This window comes from Microcebus murinus, chromosome 16 (genome assembly GCF_040939455.1).
Source record: "Microcebus murinus isolate Inina chromosome 16, M.murinus_Inina_mat1.0, whole genome shotgun sequence".
NCBI classification, from domain to species: Eukaryota; Metazoa; Chordata; class Mammalia; order Primates; family Cheirogaleidae; genus Microcebus; species Microcebus murinus.
The window spans coordinates 4,707,317-4,732,852 of NC_134119.1; the positions used below are offsets into that span (position 1 = coordinate 4,707,317).

Sequence of the window (25,536 nt, forward strand, 5' to 3'; positions counted from 1 at the left end):
AGCACAGCAGCTATTTAGTTTTACAACCCTAACAGTATTGAAACCTATAAAACACAACTTCTCACATATAGAAAGTATTAGTACTGTGACTTTTAAATACTCTGAAGTTTCCTTACAGAGTCAAAAACATATAATCATCTGCCCTTATCCCAGAACTAGATCCAAAAAACTCTTAGATTTCAACATTAGACCTGAAAAAACTTTACATTTCAACATTAATTTATCAGTTAATTCAGTATAGGAATGTGTAAGAAGGGTTTAGACCGCATCCTGCTACTTTTCAGGAAGGACTTAAACCATCTAAATATCTTTTAGTTGACATACCTGAAAAGGATAGAACCAGAACTTGTTTTCATCTGCCTTCTTTAAAGGTGTAACTGCTGTTGATAGTTATAGACTGAAGCTTCTGTGTCTAGTCTAATAATATTTACAACTTTAATTTGCATTTTCATTTTGAAGTTTTCATTCCCCACAAATCTTAAGATAATTTTCCTAAAATACACCAAACCACACTGTATTTTTTCAAGCCCTTCCGGAGGAATCAGCAACTCAAAACATGTTAACTGTGTAAAATGGCAGGGCCTACAGCAGCAACACAGTTTTTATTTGGAAGGACTTTCAATGCATCTTTAGATATATATTAAATGAACTTAATCTCTTACCCTATTGTTGGGTTGATGTTTGGATCAAAACTGTCTTCCACAAACCGCCATACAATACTTGATTTTCCTACACCTGTATCCTGAAAGACAATGAGATGTGTGACTGAGAAAAAGTTTACCTGCTTACAGACATGGAAAACTACTTTGTAGCATAAGTTCAGGATTTTTTTTTTTTTTGAGATAGGGTCTTGCTCTGTCGCTCAGGCTAGAGTGCAGTGGTATGATCATAATTTACTGCAGCCTCCAACTCCAGGGCTCAAGCAATCCTCCTGCCTCAGCCTCCTAAGTAACTGGGATTACAGGAGCCGACCATGACCAGCTAATTTTTCTATTAATATTTTTTGGAGAGACAGGGGTCTTGCTCTTGCTCAGGCTGATCTTGAACTCCTGGCCTCAAGCAGTCCTCCCATCTTGGCCTCCCAAAGTTATGGGATTATAGGCATGAGTCACTGCACCTAGCCAAGTTCGGGATTTTTATAAAAATAATCCTAGATGTGTAAATTTTATAAGTTGAGGGACACAAAAGACGCTTCCATAAAAATTCGTCAATTAGAAGATTTCAAAGGTGTTACACAGATTTTGCACTTTTTAAGAGACATTAGGACCTTCTGAAAGACCCAAAGTTTATGCTTCCAGAGAAAAGTGACAAGCCCATTTGCATTATAACACATACTAGTAAACTGTGAACTCCTGAATTACTTCCTGAGTAATCACCAAATGAATCCTAGCCCCACCTTACTTGGGGGTAAAAAAGACTAGTTATTGGAATTCTTTTCAATCTTTAAGGCACAAACTCAGAAAAAAGAACATCAACCTCAGAAAGGTGGCTTTGAAATGGTCAAGCTGTCCTGATAAGACAGGAAGCTGAACTAGTCTTTGAGGTTTCCTATTTGAACACCCTCTTTTCCTCCATAGGAAGAGTTACTTTACTCTTCTAGAAGTGTCACGGGTATCCCACAAGTTCAAAAACTTTGAAGAGACAAAAAGAAAGATAAGGCTGCTTGTAAAACCTAAAGACCTGTTACTAGTTTAACTTTGGGATACTTGGTCAACTCCCAGTTAGTACCTTAGTAAGTTGGGAGAAAACTATTTTAAGAGCTGCTCTTAACCTAATGCAATGGAGAGGCAGAGGGGACTGTCTGCACTTTGGGGGGCGGGAAGAGTCCAAGGGCTCCAGGGAGTGGAAGGAGGGTCCCTCCTGTCTCCAGGACCTTCAGGAGAGTGTAACAAGGTGGGCGGGACGGCCCTGGGGCTGGAGGCAGTATCCACGGGGCGGACAGGCGGTGTCTCGGGGGGCAAGGGTGGAAGGGATGTGGGGGCGCTGGGGCCCCTGCCCGCCCGGCCTCCCGCGACTCTCCAGGCCGGACCCACCGCCACTCACCCCAAGCAGACACACTTTGAGTTCCCTCAGCGCCATGGCCCGGGAGCCAGGGCGCGGGCCCGCCGCCGCCCTAAGTTGAGGAGGGAGAGTCAGGGCCCAACACGAGCATCCCCCGGCGCCGCTGCCGCCACACGGCCCAGCCCCAGCCGCGAGGAGCACAGAGACCGCGGCCGCCCGTCCTCCGGCCCTCAGCTCGGCCGGCCCACCGACAGCCACCCGGGGCCCGCCTCAGTAGCCCGGACGCCGCCGCGGCCTTCCGGGCGCCGCCGTCGCCGCCATCTTGGGACGCCAGCCGGGTCACCTGACCTCCCCGCCCACCTCGGCAGCCACCTTCGCCGCGAGGGCGGGGCCGGCCGGCGCGGGCTGGGGGCGGGGCCATAAGTCAGTGGTCCCGCCCCCTCCCGCGGGCCCCCGCCCCTGCCCCGCCCCCAGACCCATCCCAAGATGGCGGGTGAGTGGGGCCGGGCTCTGGGGGCGCCCGGGTGGGACCCCTCCCCCTCGCCCCGTGGCCACCCCGCGAGGCCGGGGGGACCCCGCCCGCCGCAGCCCCCTGGTAACTCCTGTGTGTTTCTTGGTTTTCAGAGATCCCCCTCTACTTTGTGGACTTGCAGGATGACTTAGACGACTGTAAGTAACAGTTGGGGCGTCCCCGCCCCTTCCTGGGCTCTCTCACAGAACTCGGGGTGCACGGAGCGCTGGGGGAGCTACGGGCCAGGCCCTCCATGTTGGGAAGGGAACCGCGGGACCCCCAACTGCCCGATCCACTTTGGCGCTCCCTCCTCACTGGGCGTGGCGGGCTGAGGGGGAGCCCTCCCGGCCGGGGCAGGACTTTTGCAGTAGTTGGGAAACTTTTCTCACTTCCTGTCACTTTCTTTCTCTCTCCTCCTCCTGCTCCGCCTGACGCCCCGGGAGGAGTGGGAGTGGGTAGTGCGGGTCCCCGCGGGCGCGGGGCGGCCCGGCTCTGCGCGCGTGTCCCGGCCGCACGCCGGGCCCGTCGCCCGCCCGCGGGGCCCACCGGCCCGCGTTGCTCGGGTGGGCCCCTTTCACTTGAGCCCTCCTGCCTTCTTCTCTTTGGGATCATCTCAAGGCCCGGTAGCCGGGGTACGTGTCGCCGAGGAACTCCGAGTTCTCGTTTGTGGCGACCGAAGCTCGTCCTTTCCATGCTGCAGGCACGTCTTGAGCACCTCCTTGCTCGGGGCCGGGCCGCGTGTTGGGCTCTGGACCCACGAGTGAGCTCTCAGGCCGGAGGTGGAGGGGGCAGACTAAACAAAAAAAGTTACCAAACTCGGATGCATGCTGGTGAAGAAGCCCTGTACAAACCATCCAAACGGCTAACATAATTGGGCGCCTACTGTGTGCCAGTCATGTGCAGTACTTTCTCCCTCCTTCCCTTCCGCAGCTGCAAGTTTCCTAATAAGAGTCGGTGTTTACTGAAAACTTAGCATAGACCACGCAGTGTTAAACCCTTCGCTTACATTAACTTTTTTTTAGAAGGGGGAAGTTTTATTAAATAGTAGGACACTTGAAGGAGCAATCCAAGAGCTCCGTTTCTGGAGTTAGGTGGCCAGGGAGTGAAACCCTGTGCTACTGTGTGATCCTGGGCAAGTCACTGTGCCACGCTAAGACTTCATCTGTAAAATGGGCATTATAGTGGCCCATCTCAAAAGGCTTTTGTGTGGGTTAAGTGAATAAAGGGTTTAGCATGAAGTCTCGTGTGTAATAAACACTCGGTGAATCTTGGCTACCATTATTATTGTTATTAGTACGCTCTTTATTAACATCTATTTAACACTAATGAGCCAAGTACAGCGTAGAACCAGGTTTACAGAGCCGAACATTTCAGTCAGTGGGCGTCTTCTGATCGAAGGAATTTCCATTCCCATTGATAAACAATGTTGATCTGCTGTGACATGCCTCTCATTCATAGATTTGATTTTTGGTCTGGCTGGAAAAGGTGATTTTTAGCCATTAGCTTTGTCTATTCACCTGGAACTGCATGGCCTAAACCAAGAGCATTTTATGTCTTACAAAGCTGTGGGTGATGCTTCTGCTTCAGGTGGTCACCAATGGGAAGAACCATAGTAGCTTTACTCACACAGGTGGCACTGGTCCTGGTTGCTGGCTGGGAGAGGTGCTGGGACTGTTGGTCAAGGCCCCAGTTCTCCTCCAGGTACCTTTTCTGCTTGGCTAGGTTGGTCTTTTCACAGTGTGGTGTCCACAGGGTAGAGTCTTTTTTCTGGTGGCTAGTTTCCTTCAGTCATTTATTGTATATATACATGTATAAAAGGGAAGTAGGAGATTATACAGGAAAAAATTATGATTTTACTTTGTCCCTATTTGAACAAATATTAGGTGTTTGAGACTTGTAATGAAAAATGGCTAGGCGGGGTGTGGTAGCACATGCCTGTAATCCCTGCAGTTTGGGAGGCTGAGGTAGGAGGATTGCTTAAGGCCAAGTGTTCAAGACTAGCCTGGTCAACATAGCGAAATCCCATCTCTAAAAATAGTAGCCAGGTGTGGTGGTGTGCCTTTGTAGTCTCAGCTACTTGGGAAGCTGAGGCAGGAGGATCACTTGAGCTCAGGAGTTCAAGGCTGCAGTGAGCTATGATTACACCACTGTACCCCAGCCTGGGCAGCAGAGCAAGACTGTCTCCTAAAAAAATTAAAAAGGCTTACGTATTCTTTAGCAAACAGCTGAAGACTTGCCCTGGTAAGGATGTATACCACCATTATGGCTCTGAACATAAACACACCTTGGAGAGGACAATTCCAGGAGCCTCCTGGGGGCTTCCTTTTTGGGCAGGGATGGGAGCTGTGGGCTGCTGTATCTTATGACTTTATAATGTAGTTGATCTAATAACTGTAATAGGAGGGCCTGTCTCCCCCCTTCCCCAGTTTATACTGCCCTGGGTCCTACCTGCCTCTGCCCCCCACCTCACTGTGGTTGTATTAGGAGGCATTATCACACCATGATTGACAGCAAGAATCTTGAAGTTCTATCACCTACATCCTGGTTCCTTCATGCCTGAAGTTGTGTTAGCTTGGGTGATCACTCACCCACTCTATTCAATTTCTTTGTCTGGAAAATTGCATAAGAATAGGAACTGCTTCACATGACTGATGTGAGGGTTAAATGGAGATAGTACACATAAAACATTTAAGCACAGTGCCTGGCAAAGTGAGTACTGTATTCAGTTTTTTTATTATCATCTTCATCATTGCTGGGTTTTCACATAAGATCTGATTCAGTGTTAACAGTTGCTACTCTGTGAGGTAGGTGGGATTGTTCCTATTTTACAAATTATAAAACTGAGAATCAGGTTGAGTAACTTACCTAGTGTGGTAAAGCTCATATTTTTTCTATTCAAAGGCTGTTATTTTTATTCCACCGTGCAGATTGACCTCTCAAATATTCCTAACCCAGTGGTCAGGGCACGGATGTCGGTTTGGGTGGTACTGTGTCTGTTGTCCTCCATGAACGTTTTTGTGTAAATGATGTGATGCCTCTCCAGTTAGACAGCAGGTCCCTTTGGACGGGGAGGACACAGGTCATCCTTTTTATAACCCAATGTTCTACATGATCTAGGTGCTCAATTAAGATGATTACTGTTATCAGTAATAGATTGTGAGGCTCTTGTCTGATATATTTTGTGATTCTTGATTATGTTTGGCTAATTTCAAAAAAGCCATGATGAATGGATGTCTTGGTTTTTAAATCGTTCAGAGTCTTAAGTCCATGACAGCACAGAAGAGATTTGATTTTAGAGAATTGGCTTGCCGAAGCGATCTAAATTCCTTCTCTTGAGAGCAGAAAATGTGTGGGATAGCCTGGCATATTGGTTTTCACGTTAAATGGCACGTGGAAGGTAAAGCTATATGAGTCTATGCCTAAGGGTCCAAAGGCCTATGAATGACTGGGTTTGCTTATAGCCTGTGGGGGCTGAAAAGGTATTATACTGTTGGTAAGGTTTGCCAGTTAGAATTTAAATGTATGCCAATGATGGGTTGAAAAAAAAATGAGGAGAATCTATTGCAGATATAAAGAGACCTAAGAGACCTATCAACAAAATACAGTATGTGGTCATATTTGGATCCTTAGTTGAACAAACCAACTATAAAAAGACATTATAGAGACAATGGGGGAAAATTGAACCTGGACTGGGTATAGTAGATAATATTAAGAATTATTATTAATTTTGTTGGATGTGGTAATAGTGTCATGGTTTTGTTCAAAGGAAAAAGGCCTTATCTAACAGAAACAAACAAGCATTTATGAGTGAAATTATTTGATGTGTGAAGTCTGCTTTCAAACATTGTGGCAAAAAATAAACAAAAGTCGGGAGGAGGGATAGATGGAAAAATAAACGGCAGAATGTTGATACTTGGCGGATCTGGTTGCTGGAGACTACTCTATTTTTGTGTGTGTTTGAAAATTTCCACAGTAAAAGGTTTAAAAAAAATGAGATGAAAGTGTCATATCTGATCAAACATCTGCAGGAAGAGTTGGAAGGCTGGATTTCGATTCTGAAATCACTGCAGAGTTATTATAAGATCCATTTAGCTTCAAAAGACTTACTTGTGAAATACATTAGTATTTGGGGGACAGCGTATTTCTTTTCAAGTGTTTAGTTTTCAAGAGGTATCTATGAAAAAACTTGGAAGAGGGCATGCTTTTACTTATGAGAAAAGCTAGGTACCAACAAATGATAGCTGGACCTTTGGTGAAAATAGGATTAGCTAAGCCAGGGAAATATATATAGACTCTTCGAATCTTACTGCTAGAAGGAACAGTGTATGTTCAACCTTGAATAAAAGACATCTTCCAGATCAGAAAACATTCCATTTCACCTGCCCACTTTGTTCTACATTTGCAAAATTGTTCTTTTCAAGGACCACAACCAAGCTGCGTATTCCCAAAGCAGCGATACTGTATTAGTTTGAGCCCTAAACCAAACATCGAACGTTTCCTCTGGACTGTAATATAAACTTGCATCAAAGATTGTCGATTATTTTTTATGAAAATCTCCCTGTCAAGTGAAATTATTTGAATAGGAATATTTGAATGCTTGGGAAATAGAACAAAACCCGGACGTCAAACTATTCTCTAAATCCAAGATGGGCTATTTTTTTCTGTGAAAGATCAGATAATAAATATTTTAGGCTTTGCTGGCCAGAAGGTCTCTGATGCAACCACTCAGCTCTGCCAGGGTAGCTTGAAAACAGCCATAAACAACACAAACGAATGGGCATGGCTGTGTCCTGATAAAACTTTTTTTTACAAACACTGGCGGTGGGCTGAATTTAGCCCACAGGAGGTGGTTTGCTGACTCCTTCTCTAAATCAAACTTGATTTTATTCCATTAGAGCCCCTAAGTGTGTCGATTAGCTGAGCCAACCTGCTAGCGTCTTTCCCACTAGGTTTAGTTAGAAGAGCTGAGCTTTTTGCTAGGACAACCTCAGCTTTGTTGAATAATCCTTGACAAGTTGCTCAAACTTCATGTCTCATTTTTCCTGTTGGCGTGTTGGGGATTAAAAACATGTACCTGTTTTCTCCCAGCGGGATGAGAATAGCAAGGAACAAAGGAGTCAGAGTGGTGGAAGCAGAATCAAATTTGTTTCCCTCTGGTCATCATAATGCATTTTACTTTTGTTGCTCTATGTTTTCCATTTCCTGTGAGGCAAACATGAGCATCAGAAATTCCCTGAAATTGTCTCTGTTTAAAAAGACGAGTTTGAAATGGCTTTCTTCATCACAAAATAATCTCTTTTAAATAAATTTTGCAGCAAAACCTAGCTAATGGAAGGAAAAGTAGTTGTGACCTTCAAAATGCCAGTTAGTCTTAATCCTGATGGGAAAACAATAAAGAGGGATGGGCAAGTGGTTGGTTTCCACGTTTGGAGAGTCATTCATTTCTGTACCCAGTGTTTCTCCAGCTCCTCCAATGTACCAGCCCTGCCAGACGTGCTGGGGACAGAGGTATGAATAAGCCTTAGGCTCAGCTCCCGAGAGCCCACTGCTTGTAGAGGAGGTGGGTGGACGGTAGAGATGGCCTGGATGCAGCGTGTCAGGTTTCCAGCGTGTCAGGCAAGCGAGTGAGTGAAGAGCTGGGGCATTAAGAGGATGGAGTGCAGGGAGCAGGAGGAGAAGCCTTCTGAGGGGAGGTGGTGTTTGAGTTGGGTTAGGCCAGGGAAGGTCATGGGCATTCCAGGCAAAATGTGTACAGAGGTAGAGTTTCCTGAGGGCCCAATCTGCTTGGAGTAAGAAGGTTGGAGACTTGGGAACAAGGGGTGCATAGGAGTGAAGGAGTCAGGGAGACCGGGAGATGGAATTGAAGGTTGTTAGTGAAGAATCTGCTTCACCAGCCAGTGTGATTTTAGACTTAACTTGGGAGGCAGTAGAGAGTCCTTAAATCTTTTGCTTGAATTGATGTCTTGGGAAGGCAACCAAGTAGTGGTACAAAAACTGCCATTTATTTATTTAGGACTAATAATGTGCCAAGCTCTGTTCTGAGTGCTTACAGTATTACAACTTAAGTACAAAAGCCCTATGAGGCAGGTATCTTTAACCTGTTTTGCTGAGCAAGGCTCACAAGGGGCACAGAAAGGCTAAGTAACTTGCCCAAAATAGCACAGCTAGCAAGTGGCAGAGGTGGAATTTAAAGTAGGGAGTCTGGTTGCAGAATTTATCTTAGCCACTATACTTGGGAGGACTTATTCATTGATATATTCATCGATTCATTCATGTGATTAATATTTATTAAGGGGCTACTAAGTCTCAGGCACTACTTTAGGCATTGTAGACATAGGCAAATAAGACAAACCGGGTTTCTGCTCTCATGGAGCTTTCAGTCCAGTGTTGGAAACAGACATTAAAGAGGTAAACATAAATGGGTGAGGTAATGTCAGGTTGTGGTACGTGCTGTGAAGGACGCATAGCAGGTGAGTGTGATCAAAAGGGCCAGCACAGTGTGGTTGGATGGATGTAGGTGTTGCTTATGTCTGGTGGCGAGGGAAAACTTCTCTGGAGCTCCAAGAGGTGATCCTGAGTTGAGGTTTGAGTGACTAGCTGGAGGTATTCACAGGAAGGTCCAGAGAATGCATCACGGGTATAGCTTTTCCTCATCACGGACTAGTGGGAAGGCCTGTGTGTCTGGAGTGTGGTGAGCAGCAGGCAGAGGAGGTGAGAAGAGGAGGCAGGGCTGCGCTGCGCATGGCCATACGTCCACTGCGAGGTAAAGCGTTGCAGGGAGCCACTAGAGAATTTGCACCAGGGGAGTGATGAGAGCTGAGCTCTGCTTTAAAGAAAGGACGGACTGGTAGCAAAACAAGCCAAGATGGGACTCCCGGTGTGTTCCAGGGATCTAGGCAAGGGGAGTGGGGTCTCAGTGGAGGAGGCAGACATGAGAGCAGGGAGTAGGGCTGATAGATATATTTTTGATGGGAGAGGAGTCAACTCAGAGACAGATCCTGTGGGAAACTTTTATGACACCTCCACTCCCCTGTACCCAAATTGGGTTAGGTGCCCCTTCTTTGTGTTCTCTGAACTGCCCCATGGTAGCATTTAACACAGGCGCAAGCAAATGTCTACTCCTGTCCACTAGAATGGGTCTTACCCATATTTTTAAACTTTATTTTATTTTATTTTATTTTTTAGGCTAGTCAAGTGAAGCAGTGGGAGTGAAGAAGGAAGAAAGAAATCTGTAATTGGTTGTGATAAGTTGGTTGTAAGCACCACTGTCCTTGGACCAGCCTATCTTTGGATCAGTGTGGTCCAGCATAGTGAATGGCACTGGGCAGCACATGAGAAGCTTGCTATGGGCGATGGGGTTGAGTGGGTGGGGTTAAGGTTTCCATCTGAGACAGTTTCTTTTGAGATACTTACAGGAAATCTTAGTGGCATTGTCTAGTTCTGGAGCACAGTTAATTTTGGAGAGTAGTTGTGAGAGTCATTAGTGGTGGGTGGTAGCTGGAGCCATTGAACAAGATGAGAGGAGGGTGTTGAAGAAGAAGGGGAGGGTAAGCTCCCTGGGCAGCAGAAGCTTCTAGTAATTAGCTGTGGAGATAAGAAAACAGGATGTCCTTGAAGCCAGGATTTTGTTGAGGTGATCATTTACTTACGTCACTTGCCCTAGAAGTGTCAGGTAAGATGAGGACTGAAGACATGCTGTGGAGTTTGGCAGTTAGAAGGTCTTCAGTGAACTCAGTGAGAAGTGAGTCAGTTCAGCAAGGAGCAAGAGTCAGATTTGAATTAGTTGGGTAGGCTTTGGAAGTTGAGGCAATGTAGCCTGTAGTCTAGTGGGTCAGTGGTCATTTATTAAGCACCCACTGTGTTCTAGGTACTGGCTAGGCATTGGGCATTTTGGGGAGTAGTCACTGCTCTTGGGCCACATAGCCTAGCAAGAGAATGCATACCATTTCAAGAAGGAGCAGCTGGAGGGGCTTTTCTTCATAAATGGAAGATTCCAGAACACATTTGCATTATTTATATCTATTCTGAAAGCCTTAAAAAGAAAAAAAAGAATTTGAATGACCTAACAATTCTACTCCTGGTTTTATGTCCAACAAAACATGAACATATGTTCTCAAAAAACATGTTCATAGTTGCACTATTCTTGGAACCTACTCAAACATTCAAGATTACAATGGACTATAAATTGTGCTGTGTCCATACAATTCATACAGAATGATCTGCAACTCTACTCAGTAATGTGGATGAATTTCACAGACACCGGAAAGAAGCCAGATACAAAAGGGCACTTACTACATGGTTCTATTTAAACCAAGCACAAAACCAAGCAAAGCTAATCCAAGTAGAAGGCAGGAGGTGGTTGCTCTTGGAGGAGGCAATAAGTGGAAGGGACGAGGAGGTGCTTTTGGAGGCACTGGTAAAATTCTCTTGCTTGATCTGAGTGCTGGTTACACAGAAGTGCTCAGTTTGTGAAAATTCATCAAGTGTAATGCTTATCATTTGTACATAGTTCTGTATATGTGTTATACTTCAATTTTTTTAAAAAGTAAGGATTTAAAAAATCCAGGTAAGGGGGACATAACTGTGGACTGAGGGAAGGAGTCAGGAAAAGGGAAGGACGGTGGAGACAGCAGAACGTAGGGGGAGGGTGGGGTGAAGCTTGAGTGGAACTTGGCACATCTGTGGCGGATTTGCTGCTTTCTACAATGACAAGGGTGACCTTCCTAGCAGTTTGGTCAAGGTAGTCAGTAGGGAAGTGACTGTTTTGGTCAGCATTGGTTGATTGTTTCAAATATTTTGAATAGCAGGAAAATAGAGGCTCCCTCTTGCCCTACACACTCATCCTCAAGGTTGTTGGCTTTCTTCTGTAACCTTCTTTTCTTTTTGCATCTGCCTCAAGTCTGACTAGAGCACTCGTTGGATTTTTAATTAATACTGTTCCATTCCGTGTAGACTCTACCACCCTCACCTTTTCCAACTCTGTCCCCAGACTGGGCAAGTCAGCAGGAAAATTGAGATGTGTAATATCAAAATGGTGCATGTGAACTGCTATGAGCTGCGGAGTGCTTTCTCATCAGGTATCCTGAGTAAATGCTTCCCATTGACCGTCGGTGTAAAAGTCAGAGCCATAAATAATGACGGGTTTTGGAAGCTGTGATTAAAGCCACAAATCAAAGAGGAATTTCCATGTATGCATGGTGTAGAAAGGACGGCTGCCCATGAATTAAGTTGGTCTTTTCAGCCAGCCCATTGTGTAGTGCTAGTAATAACCATCAGTAGCCCTCAAAGATTTGCAATATAAAACATTATGCATTGGACAGATCTGCTTATATGAGAGCTAATAAATCAGTGTGGATCTTGTTAGAGAATGACATTTATATAGAGAAAGTTTGCCTGTGCAACTTGCCGTTGAAATTTAGTTAAGTCAACAAGGACCTGCAGTGTGGAGGTCAGTTCCCTTCCAAAAGTCGTGAAAAATTATGAGTGTTCTTTATCTGTTAGATGGGTCAGGTTTGTCTAATCTAGCTATTAGAAATAGTCCCAATTTAGCAATTTGTGTTAGTATTTATAAGCTTGTTAGAAGAGCAAAAACACTTCAAATAACACATTATGGGAATGGTTTATTCTAGTTCTCCCTTACATAGACTTAGTTATTGTTCATTGAAGAGTGACTAATGAGACCTTCTAAAAATTATTTTTTATTTTTATAAGTTTTACATTAATGTATTCTTCTGGTATTTTTTTAAGTACACATTTTATCAATAAGGCTAAACTTCTTCCTGGTCCCCATTAACCTATTTTCTAATATTTTGAGTCAGACATAGACATAGTGGACCATGTCTATCATGTTCCCCATCCAATGTCCCCTAGTGCTATGTCAGAGACAGAATATTTGATCGTATGGATAATTGGTCTGGCCCAGGGTGGCATATCTCATGTAGAGTTATAGTGACAGGATGACATGTTGAATGGAGAATCGTAAATATTGGGAATGCCTGTAGAACGGGTTCTTAATGAAAATGCTTGCTAGGGTAGACGTGCTATAGCATTCCGCCTCCAGCTCCAGCTCTGCTCATGTCTGGGCCAATAAAGGTATCTCACTGGGTATGTTTTGTTGTGTTTATTTTATTTTATTTTTTTACCTTTTCACTTAAAACCAATTATAGTGTGGCTGCTCAGTCAGGGCTTGGTGGGTGCCTGTGAAATCTCCAGCATCCCTTAACCCACTGAAGGTGGCGGAGAGTGTACTTTCTTCTGCTGTGCTCATCCCTTCACCTGGAATGTTCTTTTTCCCTTTCCCAGATCCTCTGTCTTCTTGTGTGGCAGATTCATAGTTGGTCTTTAAGGCCCAGCTCACATGACACTTCTGTCCTAGGAAAGCTGTGTCCCATCTTGTCCACTCTCCTCCAAGCAGAATGCTCCTCCTGTGTTGGTTTATACTTGTGTCCCATGGAACTTGCCATGGTGGCCTTGAGGGATGTTACGGTTATGATGATCTTTGTTCCCTTGGGAACTTTGGAGTCCAGGAACCCTGCCTTTTCATCTCTGAATCGCCAGTACTCTGTTGAATTACAACTTAATGTTGTTACCTGAAGTTGGCCATGAGGGAAGAATATATTCAAAGTGGGTTGGCTGTCAACGTGTTATCTTTTGTGCAGAACTCTTGATCCTTTTCTTGCTGCAAAATGACCTGTAAAGTTTCTTTTTTTCCTTCTGTTTATTAGATAATACCTACTGTATTTGAATCTGTGAAGCACATTCACCTAACAATATACTTAAGATACTAATTTGTGCTTAGCTTGCTTTAAGACAAATTGGTGTCTGGTAATAAGCATTGACATACTGGCAAGTATTCAAGGGCCCACAGTGTGTTTTTACTGCAGCATCCTCATCTGATTTATTTTATACCCCAATTTGTTTTAAATGAGGAATACTGACAGTGTTAATTATTGTTGGTAGTTGGCCCTTGGGTAAGTAGTTAGCATTGAGGAGGGTAAATGCTTTTTTTCAGAGTTGTAGGGTCCAGAAATATGTTTTTCTGGTGGGCCTTTTCATTAGAGAAGAGTTCCTTTTTTTTTTTTTTCGTTTGTTACCTGGCATCAGGGTGAAAAGATAATAAATTCTGTTATTCTTTGCAAAGTGAGCAGGACCTCCCTGCAGAGGAGCTGCTCCTGTTTTTGGTGTGTGTGCTCAGAACCACAGAACCACTCTGGATGGTGGAGGTGAGCTATGCCTTACCTATTGAAGTGCGTTTTTAAACTTGGACCAACTCCCTGGAGGGCAGGTAGCAGCCACAGCCACTGACCGTGATGCCGCAGAGCTGCAGGTATGTTAGGCACCCAGTTCAGGGAAATAGGGCGTCTCGTGTGTGTACAGCAGCTACACGCACAAGCTGCATATAGGATGATGAGAGAGGCATCAACCCCTGCGAGTTGCAGGAATGCTTCTCCAAGCCCTTTCTGTACTTTCTTTGCTAGCTTTAAGTATTAATCTTTTTTGATAAAGAGTCAGTGATGTCCCCTGTACACTTGCCAGTAGACCTAGACAGTGGCAGAAATGTAGAAAGCAGCTGCTGCTCAAAAGTTTATCATAGTGTAGATATTGAAGTCAAAACGTGATCAATACTGGTTTATTTTATATTTTACATTGGGTCAAGGCAGCTTGAAGTTATTGTTAGAAACTGCTTCAGAAAACTCTTCTCTTCTGCACTGTATTAAGCTTTCATAAATGGAATTGGTAACTTTTAAAATGTAAAAAAAAAATGAAAAAAGTTTGAGCAAGGAATTATTTATATGCTACTTCATATTTCATTTCTAACTTGAATGCTTAAGATTCCTGATGTTTATGTGTGGTCTCGACTTGTCGGGTCCCAGCATAATTGACTGCTGTGATATGGCCATGCGGACCTTAACCCCTTGTTCCTGTGAACACTTGCCAGACAATATACCATCTTAGCAGTGGCTAGAAATGTAAATTCTAGAACATTCTTTTTGACAGCAGGAATCACTTTTTGTGCTACTGCCATTGTCACGGGCCACAGCAAATTCGCTTGGCAGAACTTTACCTTTCATTCATTTATTCAGCAACTTATATTGAGTGAGTACCTGTGGTGGGCCAGGCATGTCAATGAATCAATCAAAGATTCTTACCCTGGGGGCGGGGTTGCGGGGTGGACACAGCTGATGAAGAGTAAACATAGGAAGTAAATGTTTTGTGCTTTGGAAGGTGACGAGTTCTGTGGGAAAATAGAAAAGTATTATTAGATCGGGGTAAGGCGGGTATAGGTGGGGGATGCGTAATTTCAAAATAAGGCGGTCAGGGCCTCATTGAGAGGGTGATGAATGAGCAAAGATTTTAAAGAGGAGAATGAATTTACCTGAGAGGACGTCTGGGGAGGAGACTTCTAGGTAGAGGGATCAACCACTGCAAAGGCCTTTGGCTGGGGAAGTGACTGGGGTGTTTGGGAAAGAGGAGACCTGGTGGCTGGAGACGTTGAGGGCGATTAGTAAGTGGGAGGTGAGGGCAGAGAGGTCAGGGTGGGCCAGATCTTTTCCACTGACCAGAAACCCCTCAGGTACTGACACCTCATAAGTCTTTCTCTTTTACAGTGTTTCTTAACTGCAGGGTTATTCTCTTGCCGCCCCCCCTCCCCAGGCATATCTGGCAATGTGTGGAGATGGTTTTGACTGCCACAACTTGTGGTGGGGGGTTCCTGGCATGTAGTGGACAGGAGCCAGGGATGCTATTCTGCTAAACATCCTACAGTGCCCAGCCCCCACAACGAAGAATTATCTGGCCCAGAACGTCAATAGTGCTGAGGTTGAGAAATCCTACTCTATTATTATTATATAGTTCATCAGCTATTGATTGATTTAGTTTGTCTTTAAAGACTTAATAAAGAAAAAAACATTAAAATGTCCCAGGAAGAGGTTATTAATCACAGAACCTGGTCAAAATGCTTTCACAGTTGACATTGATGCCAACGCTGGTTCTGTCCTTTCAATTTGAGGGAAGGAAATCCAAATACTGCATGTACATTTTAGTAAAACCTGGTGCTTTTAAGGAGTTAAAAAAGAATCTAACATATCATTCACAGGTAGATAGTAATAATCTTACTCATAATCTCATTAATTTGCACTCAAATAGGATTTTCTAATTTTGAAAGCATGTTGATCCACACAAGAGAAAATGTTTACTTGTATGATAAAAAAATTGATTTTCAGTACTTGTAATAAGAGGCACTATTTTTTGCATATGAATATGATGTTATTAGTAGGAGTATTTTCTTTGGATTGCACCAATCCAATATTTTTCAGAAACCAATCATTTGTGTACCACTTTTTCTATTTTTACTCTGTCACTATATCACCTGTATTTTTCTTTCAAATCACTTTTTATCTAAACACATTTTGGGAAACTTGTATCAGTTGCTTTAAATGAAACTTAACCAAAATATCATAAAACAGAAATAAAATAACATTATTAAATTCTAGAGACACACAGTGCCCCTGCAAAAGATTCTGAATGTGAGACCTGCTTTGTATTAAAAGGAAGATTACCAGTTTTAGGAAAGTTTTCAAGATGCATTAGCATCAAAATGATACTTTCTTTGACTTAATTAGAGAATAAAGAATGGGGAGTGACTTTCCTACCGTTTGATTTAATGACATTTAATATACCTGCCATCTGTTACACTTTGGCTTATGCTGGCCTAAGCTGTCCGTGCTCTGACCAGGCTGTGCCTTTTTAGCAGGGCTAGCTGGGGTCAAAGCTGCAATCTGAGAGTGTAGAACCCGTGAGGGATAGAGTGGAGATGCCAATTGTCCACCAACAATCTATTAATGCAAAACTCTCCCAGGGAGGTAGCAGTTAGACAGCCTGGTTCTTTGTAAAATTATAATTCCATCTCTTAAAGCAAAAATTCCTATTATTCACATTTCTTACAATTTCAGATGAGTTTTAAAACATCTTTCCTCTCTTTGTCCCTCCTTATGTACTTAATGTGAATCACCAGAATTTAACTGTACTATATTCTTTATTAGGATAATTGAATACTTTGATTAACTCATGTACACTGTATTAAATGGTAGAATTCATTAATTTTATTTTAGCAGTTATATGATAGCTTTTGACCTGTTTTCTCTTTTCTGAAACTGAGATATCTCATTTTTGCAAGCAGAAGTGGAAAACTTTGTAACTCACACTGTGGGTATAGCTCCAGGTGGTTTTAGGCTAGATGCTGCATCTCAGGGTTATTTTTGTGAAAGCTAGATTTTCTCAGCTTTCTCAAAGGCTCCTAGGCTCTCTTGAATTGAATCCTGGTAATCAGAGTCTCAGGAGACTGATTTCTATAGAAACCAATATTTATGAAGTGTGTGCTGTGTGCCAGGCATCATATAACATGAGTGTCTGAAGGACCTTCAAGTCTAGCTGCAGAGACAGAAACAGTCTAGTTAGCATTAGTGTTATACCACTTTATGTAAAATGTTGAAACCTGACAACTATGTAGTTCCATTTATTGCCCCCTCACTTTATGTTATCGTTTTAAATACCTGTATATATATTATAAATTCCACTGTACAAGGTTATATTTTTTGCTTTAAACTGTGATTTTTTTTAAATTAAGAGGAAAAATTGTTTTTTTATATTTTCCATTTCCAGTGCTCTTGATTCCTTTTGAAGATACAGGTTTCTGAGTGATACCATCCCACTTCAGCCTGCAGAACTTCTTTTCAGCATTTCTTGTAGTCTGCATTGGCTGGCAGTATTAAAAAGGGGGTTTTAGAAACAAATTTCTAGTTTTTTTTTGTTTTTTTTTTTTTTTTTTTTGAGACAGAGTCTCGCTTTGTTGTCCAGGCTAGAGTGAGTGCCGTGGCGTCAGCCTAGCTCACAGCAACCTCAAACTCCTGGGCTCCAGCGATCCTTCTGCCTCAGCCTCCCGAGTAGCTGGGACTACAGGCATGCGCCACCATGCCCGGCTAATTTTTTATATATATATCAGTTGGCCAATTAATTTCTTTCTATTTATAGTAGAGACGGGGTCTCGCTCTTGCTCAGGCTGGTTTTGAACTCCTGACCTTGAGCAATCCGCCCGCCTCCGCCTCCCAAGAGCTAGGATTACAGGCGTGAGCCACAGCGCCCAGCCTCTAGTTTTTTTTTTTAATTTAACAATGTCAGATTCCTGAAGGGTATTTTCACTGGATATCAAGTTCTGGATTGATAGTTTTTTCTTTCAATCCTTTAGATGTGTGTTTTCACTGTCTTCTGCCTCTACTGCTTCTGATTCCTTTCAGATTCCTGAAGGGCATTTTCACTGGATATCAAGTTTTGGATTGTTAGTTTTTTCTTTCAATCCTTTAGATGTTGTGATTTCACTGTCTTCTGCCTCTACTGTTTCTGGTCAGAGTCAAAGTCATTTAAATCATTACTTCATGTATGTAATATTTGTTTTCTCTGCTTTTAAGATTGTCACATTTGATTATTAGCAGCTTGACAATGATATGTCTAGGTCAAGTTTTCTGTGTCTTTATCCTCTTCATTAAGATCCTTGATTCTGGACATTTATGGTTTCACCAAATTTGGGGAATTTTTGGTCATTATTTTGTAATCTTTATTCTTCTGTTAAGTCCACTCAGTGAATTGTAAAATTCCAGATATTGTTTCTGTTCTAGAATTTTTATTTGGTGCCTTTTTATAGTGAACATTTCTTTGCTGAGATTCCATATCTTTTCATTCATTACTGGCATATTTTCCTTTATATCCATAAGCATTATTATAATAATTGCTTTAAAAAGCTTTGTCTTTCAATATTTGTGTACTATCTGAGTCAGTGTGTTTTGATTCTTTTCTCTCTCAACTTGTTCATGTTTTACTGTTTATTCATGTATTAATTTTGGATTGTAACCTGGATATTATAAATGTTATGTGTTATAGAATCTCTGGATTCTGCTATGTGCCTCCAAAGAATATTATTTTGTTTTGTTTTGTTTTCTTTTAATAGGCACTTAAATTGACTGGGGTCAAACTGTTAACTCATCACTCCTATGGTGGATAATATTCCAAATCTCAATTCAATTCTTTTAGCTTTAGCTGTGCTGATTGGGGTTTGCCACACAAATGCATGGTTGAACCAGGGCTTGGGCAGAGTTTAATACAAAGGCTTCACCTCTCTGTTTCCTTCCTGGGATTCCCCCTCTTTGCCCTCCTGCACACTTTCTATTGGCTATGGTTGCCCTGAACTCTGGAGATAGAAACATAAGCAATATCAGTAATATAATATGCTCAGTGATTTAATAATAATAACAACAGTTGATTTTTTCAAAGTGCTTATGTGTATCAGGTGCTATATAATTATATCTGTCTTATGTCATTCAGACTGCACTACAGCAGTCATCTAAGGTAGGCACTGTTATACCCTTTTTAAGCTGAGGAAGTTGAGAATCAGAGAGGTGAGATATTTATCCAAGGTTACTTGCCAATAAGAGGCAGAGCTGGATTTCAGAATCAGGTATTCTGACTCAGGGCTCCACACTCCTATCGATTATATAGTTGTGCCTCAATCATCTTTTCAGTGGGAAATCTGCTGCTTCATCTTTAATTTTTTCTGTTATCTTTGTCTTTGGTATTTTGCAGTGGATCTAAGATATGGATTAGTTATTATTCAGTTTAGGATTTCTACTTCAAATTTAATATTCATCTTTTTTTTCTGTTCTGGAAAATTATTAGCCATTATCTCTTTGAATATTGCCATTTATGATTTTTACTAATTCCTCCTTCCAGATTTCCTATTGGACTTATCTTAGACCTTAGTATTCTGTTCTTCATGTGTTCTAATTGCTGTCCCATATTTTCCATATCTTTATTTCTCTGTGCAGCATTCTGGGTGATTTGTCAGATCAATCTTCCAGCTCACTAACTCTCTCTTGAGCTGTGTCTAAACTGCTACTTAAGTCAGTTACAGAAATCTTAATTACGTGTCTCTATTTTTCATTTCTACTTGATTTTTTCTAAAATGTTTCTGCCCTGCCCCCCACACTGTTCTCTTTTTCTTTTATTATGATGTCTGTATTTTAAAATCTTACTCATTTTAGGCATAGTTATTTGAAAATTTATTTTTGATTTTTCTAATATTTCTAATCTTGGGGTATGAATTCTTTTGTACATACAATTTGTCTACTAACTCTTCTGATTATGGGTTGTAGCCATGTTTAGTTTAAAATTTTTTATTACCTGTTTATTTTCAGGGGTTGTTTTATGAAGTCCTATGTGTCTTGGATGTGAAAGTGTTTCTTTAAAACAATTTCTTGTTTGCTTCTGCTGGGATGCCTGCAATTTTAATGAATTGTGTCAGTGATCCTTTTAGTAGCTCAGCTTGAGTATCCTGTATGTGGGGTTAGTGTGAATTTGGACTGTACACTCACAGGCTGTGCTGACCTCTTGTTTTGATTTCTTAAAAGTGACTAACCCCTCCTCCCACTCCCACCCTAACTGTATATAGTCCCATATACACAGCTGTCTTATAATGCGGCAAATGGATTTCAAATTGATTGCCCATATCTTTTATCTCCATGTGTGTATGAGAAATGCAGTCCTATAGACCAGTATCTAGATCTTAAATATTACCATAGGGTGTCAACCTCTGCTGACTAATCTCACTTTGATTTCTATCTTCTTTTCTGGCCTTGGGATTATACTTCCTGTCTTTCTATGTTTTAAAATATTTTATTGAGGGGTTGTGTGTGTGTGTGTGTGTGTGTGTGTTTGAGGCAGTTCCATTCTCTTCAACTCCATTGCCATGTTGTTTGAAATCAGAGCAACAAGGATTTGAACCTAGTTGTCCAAAGCTAATGCCCCTCTGGGATACCACACTAGGGTAGGGTAGTGATACTGGCAGTGAAAAAGGGGACTGATGTTAGAATACAAAACAGAATGCCAATTTATTATTTGTAACAATGAGATAAATATTTGCCTAGAAGGCTGAACTATCTGGGTTCACAAGTCAGCTTCCTACTGGACAAAGCCAGGAGTAAGAACTTGACGGTGCTTTTTCAGCACCAGTTAGGGGCAAATGGGATCTTTCTGACAGACATGAGGAGCCTGACAATTTTAAGTTATGTCTTTGCATATCTGTATGATGAAATGAAGGTGTCCCTAAGGGCATTGCATCTCCCTGTAGTCTTGTAATTACTATGTATTCACTGGATCTTAATTGGGGTTCTCAAGGAGATTGTTAGGATCACAAGGTCACTTCATAAATACAGGATGAGAGCAAAGGGAGTTTGATGCTCTTCAGGGTTGTTTTCATCACAGCAGTGCCAGCAACTTGCGAGATAGATTCACTGTTGCCACCATAAGACCTGGCTTGGGAAGAATAGAATGGACAGATGTTATGTCTTCTGCTCATCTTTCTTGATTTTTTTAAAGTCACTTTTATTGATGTACAATACACATACAATAACATTCACCAAAGTTTAATTTGTTAAGATGAGTCTTAACAAATAGAGTTGTGTGACCACAACCATGGTACCATAATCAGGATACAAGACATTTTCCAAAGCCCCCAGAAGTGTCCTCATGCCCATTTGCCATCACATCTCCTCCCCACCCCCAATCCAGGTGTCTTAGTCTGAAGCCTGGTAATTTATAAAGAAAAGAGGTTTATTTGGTTCATGGTTCTTCGGGCTGTACAAGAAGCATGTCTCCAGCATCTGCATGTGGTGAGGGCCTCAGGCTTGTCCCACTCTGGCAGAAGGCAGAGAGGGGCAGGCACCACATAGCGAGAGGAAGGGAGTGAGGGAGGGCAGGGAGGTGCTAGGCTCATCTCTCTTGGGAACTGATAGAGTGAGAACGTACTGATTATCAAGAGGAGGGCACCAAGCTATATTCCCTCCCCCCTGACACAAACACCTCCCAGGAGGCCCCACCTTCAACATTGGGGATCAGATTTCAGCATGAGATTTGGAGGGGACAGATATCCAACCTATATCACAGGCAACCACTGATTTTCTAAATATTACTATATTTCTGTCTTTTCTAAGATTTCATATTAGTAGAATTATGCTGTATGAAATCTTTTGTGTCTAGTTTCTTTCACTTGGTGTAATGCTTTTGAGATGTATCTGTGTTGTAGCATATTCGTAATTCATTCCATTTTATTGCTGAGAAGTAGCCCATCATATGGATATACAAGAATTTGTTTATCAATTTAGCAGTTGATGGATATTTTGCTTATTTCCAGGTTTTGGCTATTATGAATAAAGCTGCTGTTATCATACGAGTACAAATCTTCATGTAAACATATGTTTTCTTTTCTCTTGGATAAGTACCTAAAAGTGGGGTTTACTGGGTCATCTAGCAAGTATGTATTTATATATTTTTTTAAGTAACTGCCAAACCATTTTAGTAGCTGTACCCTTTTCCATTTCTACCAACAATGTGTGAGTGATCCAGTTGTTCCGTATCCTTGTTAATATATTTAGTATAGTCAGTTTTTTAAAAAATTTGGCCTTCCTAGTGGTCATGTAGTATTATTTCATTGTGGTTTTAACGGACATTTCCCTAATTACTAATGACGTAAATCTTTTCATGTACTTAATCTGTCATTTGTATGTCTTCTTTGGTGAGATGTCTGTTCTAGTCTTGTGCTCATTTTTGAAATTAAGCTCTAAGAGTTTTTTTAATATATATATTTTGGATACAGAACCTTTATCAGATACATGTTTTGCAAATATTTTTGTCTCAGTCTGTGTCTCAGTATTCCATTTACTTCTTGAAGAGTGAAAGTTATCAACTTTGATGGCATTTAATTTATCAGTATTTTCTGTTATGGCACATTTTTTTATGTCTTTGCCTTACTCAAGAGCACAAAGGTTTTCTGTGTTTTCTTCTAAAAATTTTATTATTTTATGTTTTGAATTTATGTCTGATAGATTATGAGTTAATTATTTTACGTGCTATAAGGACCATGTTCGTTTTTTCCCATGTTTGTTCGGTTATTCTAGTGCTGTTTGCTGGAAAGGTTGTCCTTGCCTCATTGAATCACCTTGGCACCTTTGTAAAAAATGAATTGAACTTAGGTTTGTGGACCTCTTAATGGATTCTCTCTCTTGTTCCATTAGTATATATGTTTATCCTTAAGCCGATATCATAGTGTCATGATAGTCTTGAAGTTGGAAGCTATGAGTGTTTCTACTTTGTTTTTCTTTTTCAAAATTGTTTTGGCTATTCTAGGTCCTTTGAAATTTCTATATAAGGTTAGAATAAACTTTTTTTAACTTATAAAAAATTAATTGCTAAGCTTTTATAGGGATAACATTGGATTTATAGGTAAATTTGGGAAGAATTGATGTAACAATGTTGAGACATGTGATAACTATTTTCAGAATTTTTAAAAGATTTCTCTAAGTATAGGTTTTGCACATATTTTGTTAAATTTATTCTTAAGAATTAATATTTTTGATGCTATCATAAATAGTATTTAAAAAATTTCCGTATCTAGTTATGTGTTGCTGGTATACAACTGCTTTTTGTGAATTTGTATCCTGTAATCTTGTAAAACCCACTTATTCGGCTTTGTAATTCATTAGGATCTTCTACAATCATGTTGTTTGTGAATAAAGATAGTTTTCCTTTTTCCCTTCTAATTTGCATTCCTTTTATTTTGTTTTCCTGCCTTATTGCTATTTGAGTTCTATATATGCTATAAACCCCATAATACATTGTCATTATTTTTCCTTTAGTAATTAGTTATTTTTTTTTTTTTTGAGACAGAGTCTCACTTTTGTTGCCTGGGGTAGAGTGCCGTGGTGTCAGCTTGGCTCACAGCAGCCTCAAACTCCTGGGCTCAAGTGATCCTCCTGCCTCAGCCTCCCGAGTGGCTGGGACTACAGGCATGCACCACCATGTCCAGCTAATTATGTACATACATATATATATATATATATATATATATATTTATTATTATTATTATTTTAGTTGGCCAATTAATTTCTTTCTATTTATAGTAGAGACTGGGTCTCACTCTTGCTCAGGCTGGTTTTGAACTCCTGACCTTGAGCAATCTAACCGCCTTGGCCTCCCAGAGTGCTAGGATTATAGGTGTGAGCCACTGTGCCTGGCCAGTAGTTATTCTTTAAAGAGATTTTTAAAATTGAGAAAAAATATTGTTTATATACATATTTACCATTCCTGGTCCTCTTCTTTAATTTGAGTAGCTTCAGATTTCCATCTGGTATCATAATCCTTCTTTTTGAAGAACTTTTAACATTGCTCATAGTATATGTCTGCTGGCAATGAATTCTTCCAGCTTTTTGTTTGTTTTTAAAAGTCTATGCCGGCGCTGTGGCTCACGCCTGTAATCCTAGCACTCTGGGAGGCTGAGGTGGGCAGATTGCTGAGGGTCAGGGGTTTGAGACCAGCCTGAGCAAGAGCGAGACCCTGTCTCTACTAAAATAGAAATTACTTGGACAGTTAAAAATCTATATAGGAAAAATTAGCCGGGTATGGTGGCGCATGCCTGTAGTCCTAGCTACTCGGGAGACTGAGGCAGGAGGATCGCTTGAGCCCAGGAGTTGGAGGTTGCTGTAAGCTAGGCTGACGCCATGGCACTCTAGCCTGGGCAACAGAGTGAGACTCTGTCTCAAAATAAATAAATAAATAAATAAATAAATAAATAAATAAATGTCTGTGTTTCCCCTTATATTTCCCCTTATATTTTGAAAGATAGTTCTCCAGATGAAGAATTCTTGGCTATTTTTTTTTAATACTCTAATGATATCTTGCCATTTTCTTCATTGCATGAAAAATATTATTTTTCTTCATTTCTTCACTTTTTATGTAATGTGTCTTTTTTCAAACTATTTTAAAGACTTTTTTCTTACATATGCAATTATTATTTGTCAATTAAAACCAAAAGTTTTTTAGAACATATTTTTCTTTATCACTGGTTTCTAGTAATTGATTATGATGTGCTGTGTGTGATGTTTTGTTATGTATGTTCTGCTTGGGGTTTATTGAGTTTCTTGAATCTGTAGGCTTATATTAATAGTTTTGATCAAATCTTAAAAAGTTTCAGCCATTCTTCTAATCTTTTTTTGTTTTCTCTATCTCCTTTCCATTGGTACTCCCCTTACACATATATTATGCGCTTGATTTTGTTTTCAGGTAACTGCTGCTTTGTTCTTTTTATTTTTTCTCCATTTCACTTCTTTCTGTACTTCACTTTGGATAGCTTCTATTGCTATATCTTCAAGTTCTCTGATTTTTTTTCTGCTATCTGCTCTTCATTTCATTCAGTTTATCTTTTTTTTTTTTTTTTTTTTGAGACAGAGTCTCGCTTTGTTGTCCAGGCTAGAGTGAGTGCCGTGGCGTCAGCCTAGCTCACAGCAACCTCAAACTCCTGGGCTCCAGTGATCCTTCTGCCTCAGCCTCCCGAGTAGCTGGGACTACAGGCATGCGCCACCATGCCCGGCTAATTTTTTATATATATATCAGTTGGCCAATTAATTTCTTTCTATTTATAGTAGAGACGGGGTCTCGCTCTTGCTCAGGCTGTGTCGCGCCCGCCTCGCCAGCAAGGAAGACGCGGCAACAGGAGTTCTTCTGACCGTGCTTTAATGGGGTTCCCTTTAAACTTACATGATGCGGAAGACCCAGCCCTGCAGCGTGCAGGCTGCTATATACCCCAGAAGTACAACCCCTAAGCTGCGATAGGCCGCTCAACTGTCGAGCCACCAAAGCATTAGTCCATATCAGGACCCTTTGTTTGCATTCTCGCGCCACAGGGCAACCGACAATTGTGCGTGCGCTGAACTTGTTAGCTGCTCTAGGCAAAGCCGGAAACAGGCGCCAACTTGTAGATGGCGTTGACACCGCGCCCCACAAGGCTGGCTTCGAACTCCTGACCTTGAGCAATCCGCCCGCCTCGGCCTCCCAAGAGCTAGGATTACAGGCGTGAGCCACAGCGCCCGGCCTCAGTTTATCTTTTGATTCATTCATTGTGTTTGTCACCATTTGAATGTGCATGT

General features: G+C 41.5%; 2 protein-coding genes across 4 annotated transcripts in view; one reads left to right on the plus strand and one right to left on the minus strand.

Moving 5' to 3' along the window:
- The window catches only part of RAB22A (RAB22A, member RAS oncogene family), a 56,550-nt gene extending 54,180 nt beyond the window's left edge, over positions 1-2,370 (minus strand). For both annotated transcript variants that reach the window (XM_076010844.1, XM_012770460.2), the window contains exons 1-2: positions 2,044-2,370; positions 663-742 (exon numbers count right to left, since the gene is read on the minus strand). In XM_076010844.1, the coding sequence (XP_075866959.1) occupies positions 663-742; positions 2,044-2,079 (116 nt within the window). In that variant the 5' untranslated portion in view covers positions 2,080-2,370. The remainder of the gene's footprint in view (positions 1-662; positions 743-2,043) is intronic.
- A 91-nt stretch (positions 2,371-2,461) lies between these two features.
- LOC105874526 (serine/threonine-protein phosphatase 4 regulatory subunit 1-like) overlaps positions 2,462-25,536 on the plus strand; it is an 82,920-nt gene continuing 59,845 nt past the window's right edge. For both annotated transcript variants that reach the window (XM_012770455.3, XM_076010845.1), the window contains exons 1-2: positions 2,462-2,494; positions 2,626-2,670. In XM_012770455.3, coding sequence (XP_012625909.1) covers positions 2,488-2,494; positions 2,626-2,670 — 52 coding nt within the window. In that variant the 5' untranslated portion in view covers positions 2,462-2,487. The remainder of the gene's footprint in view (positions 2,495-2,625; positions 2,671-25,536) is intronic.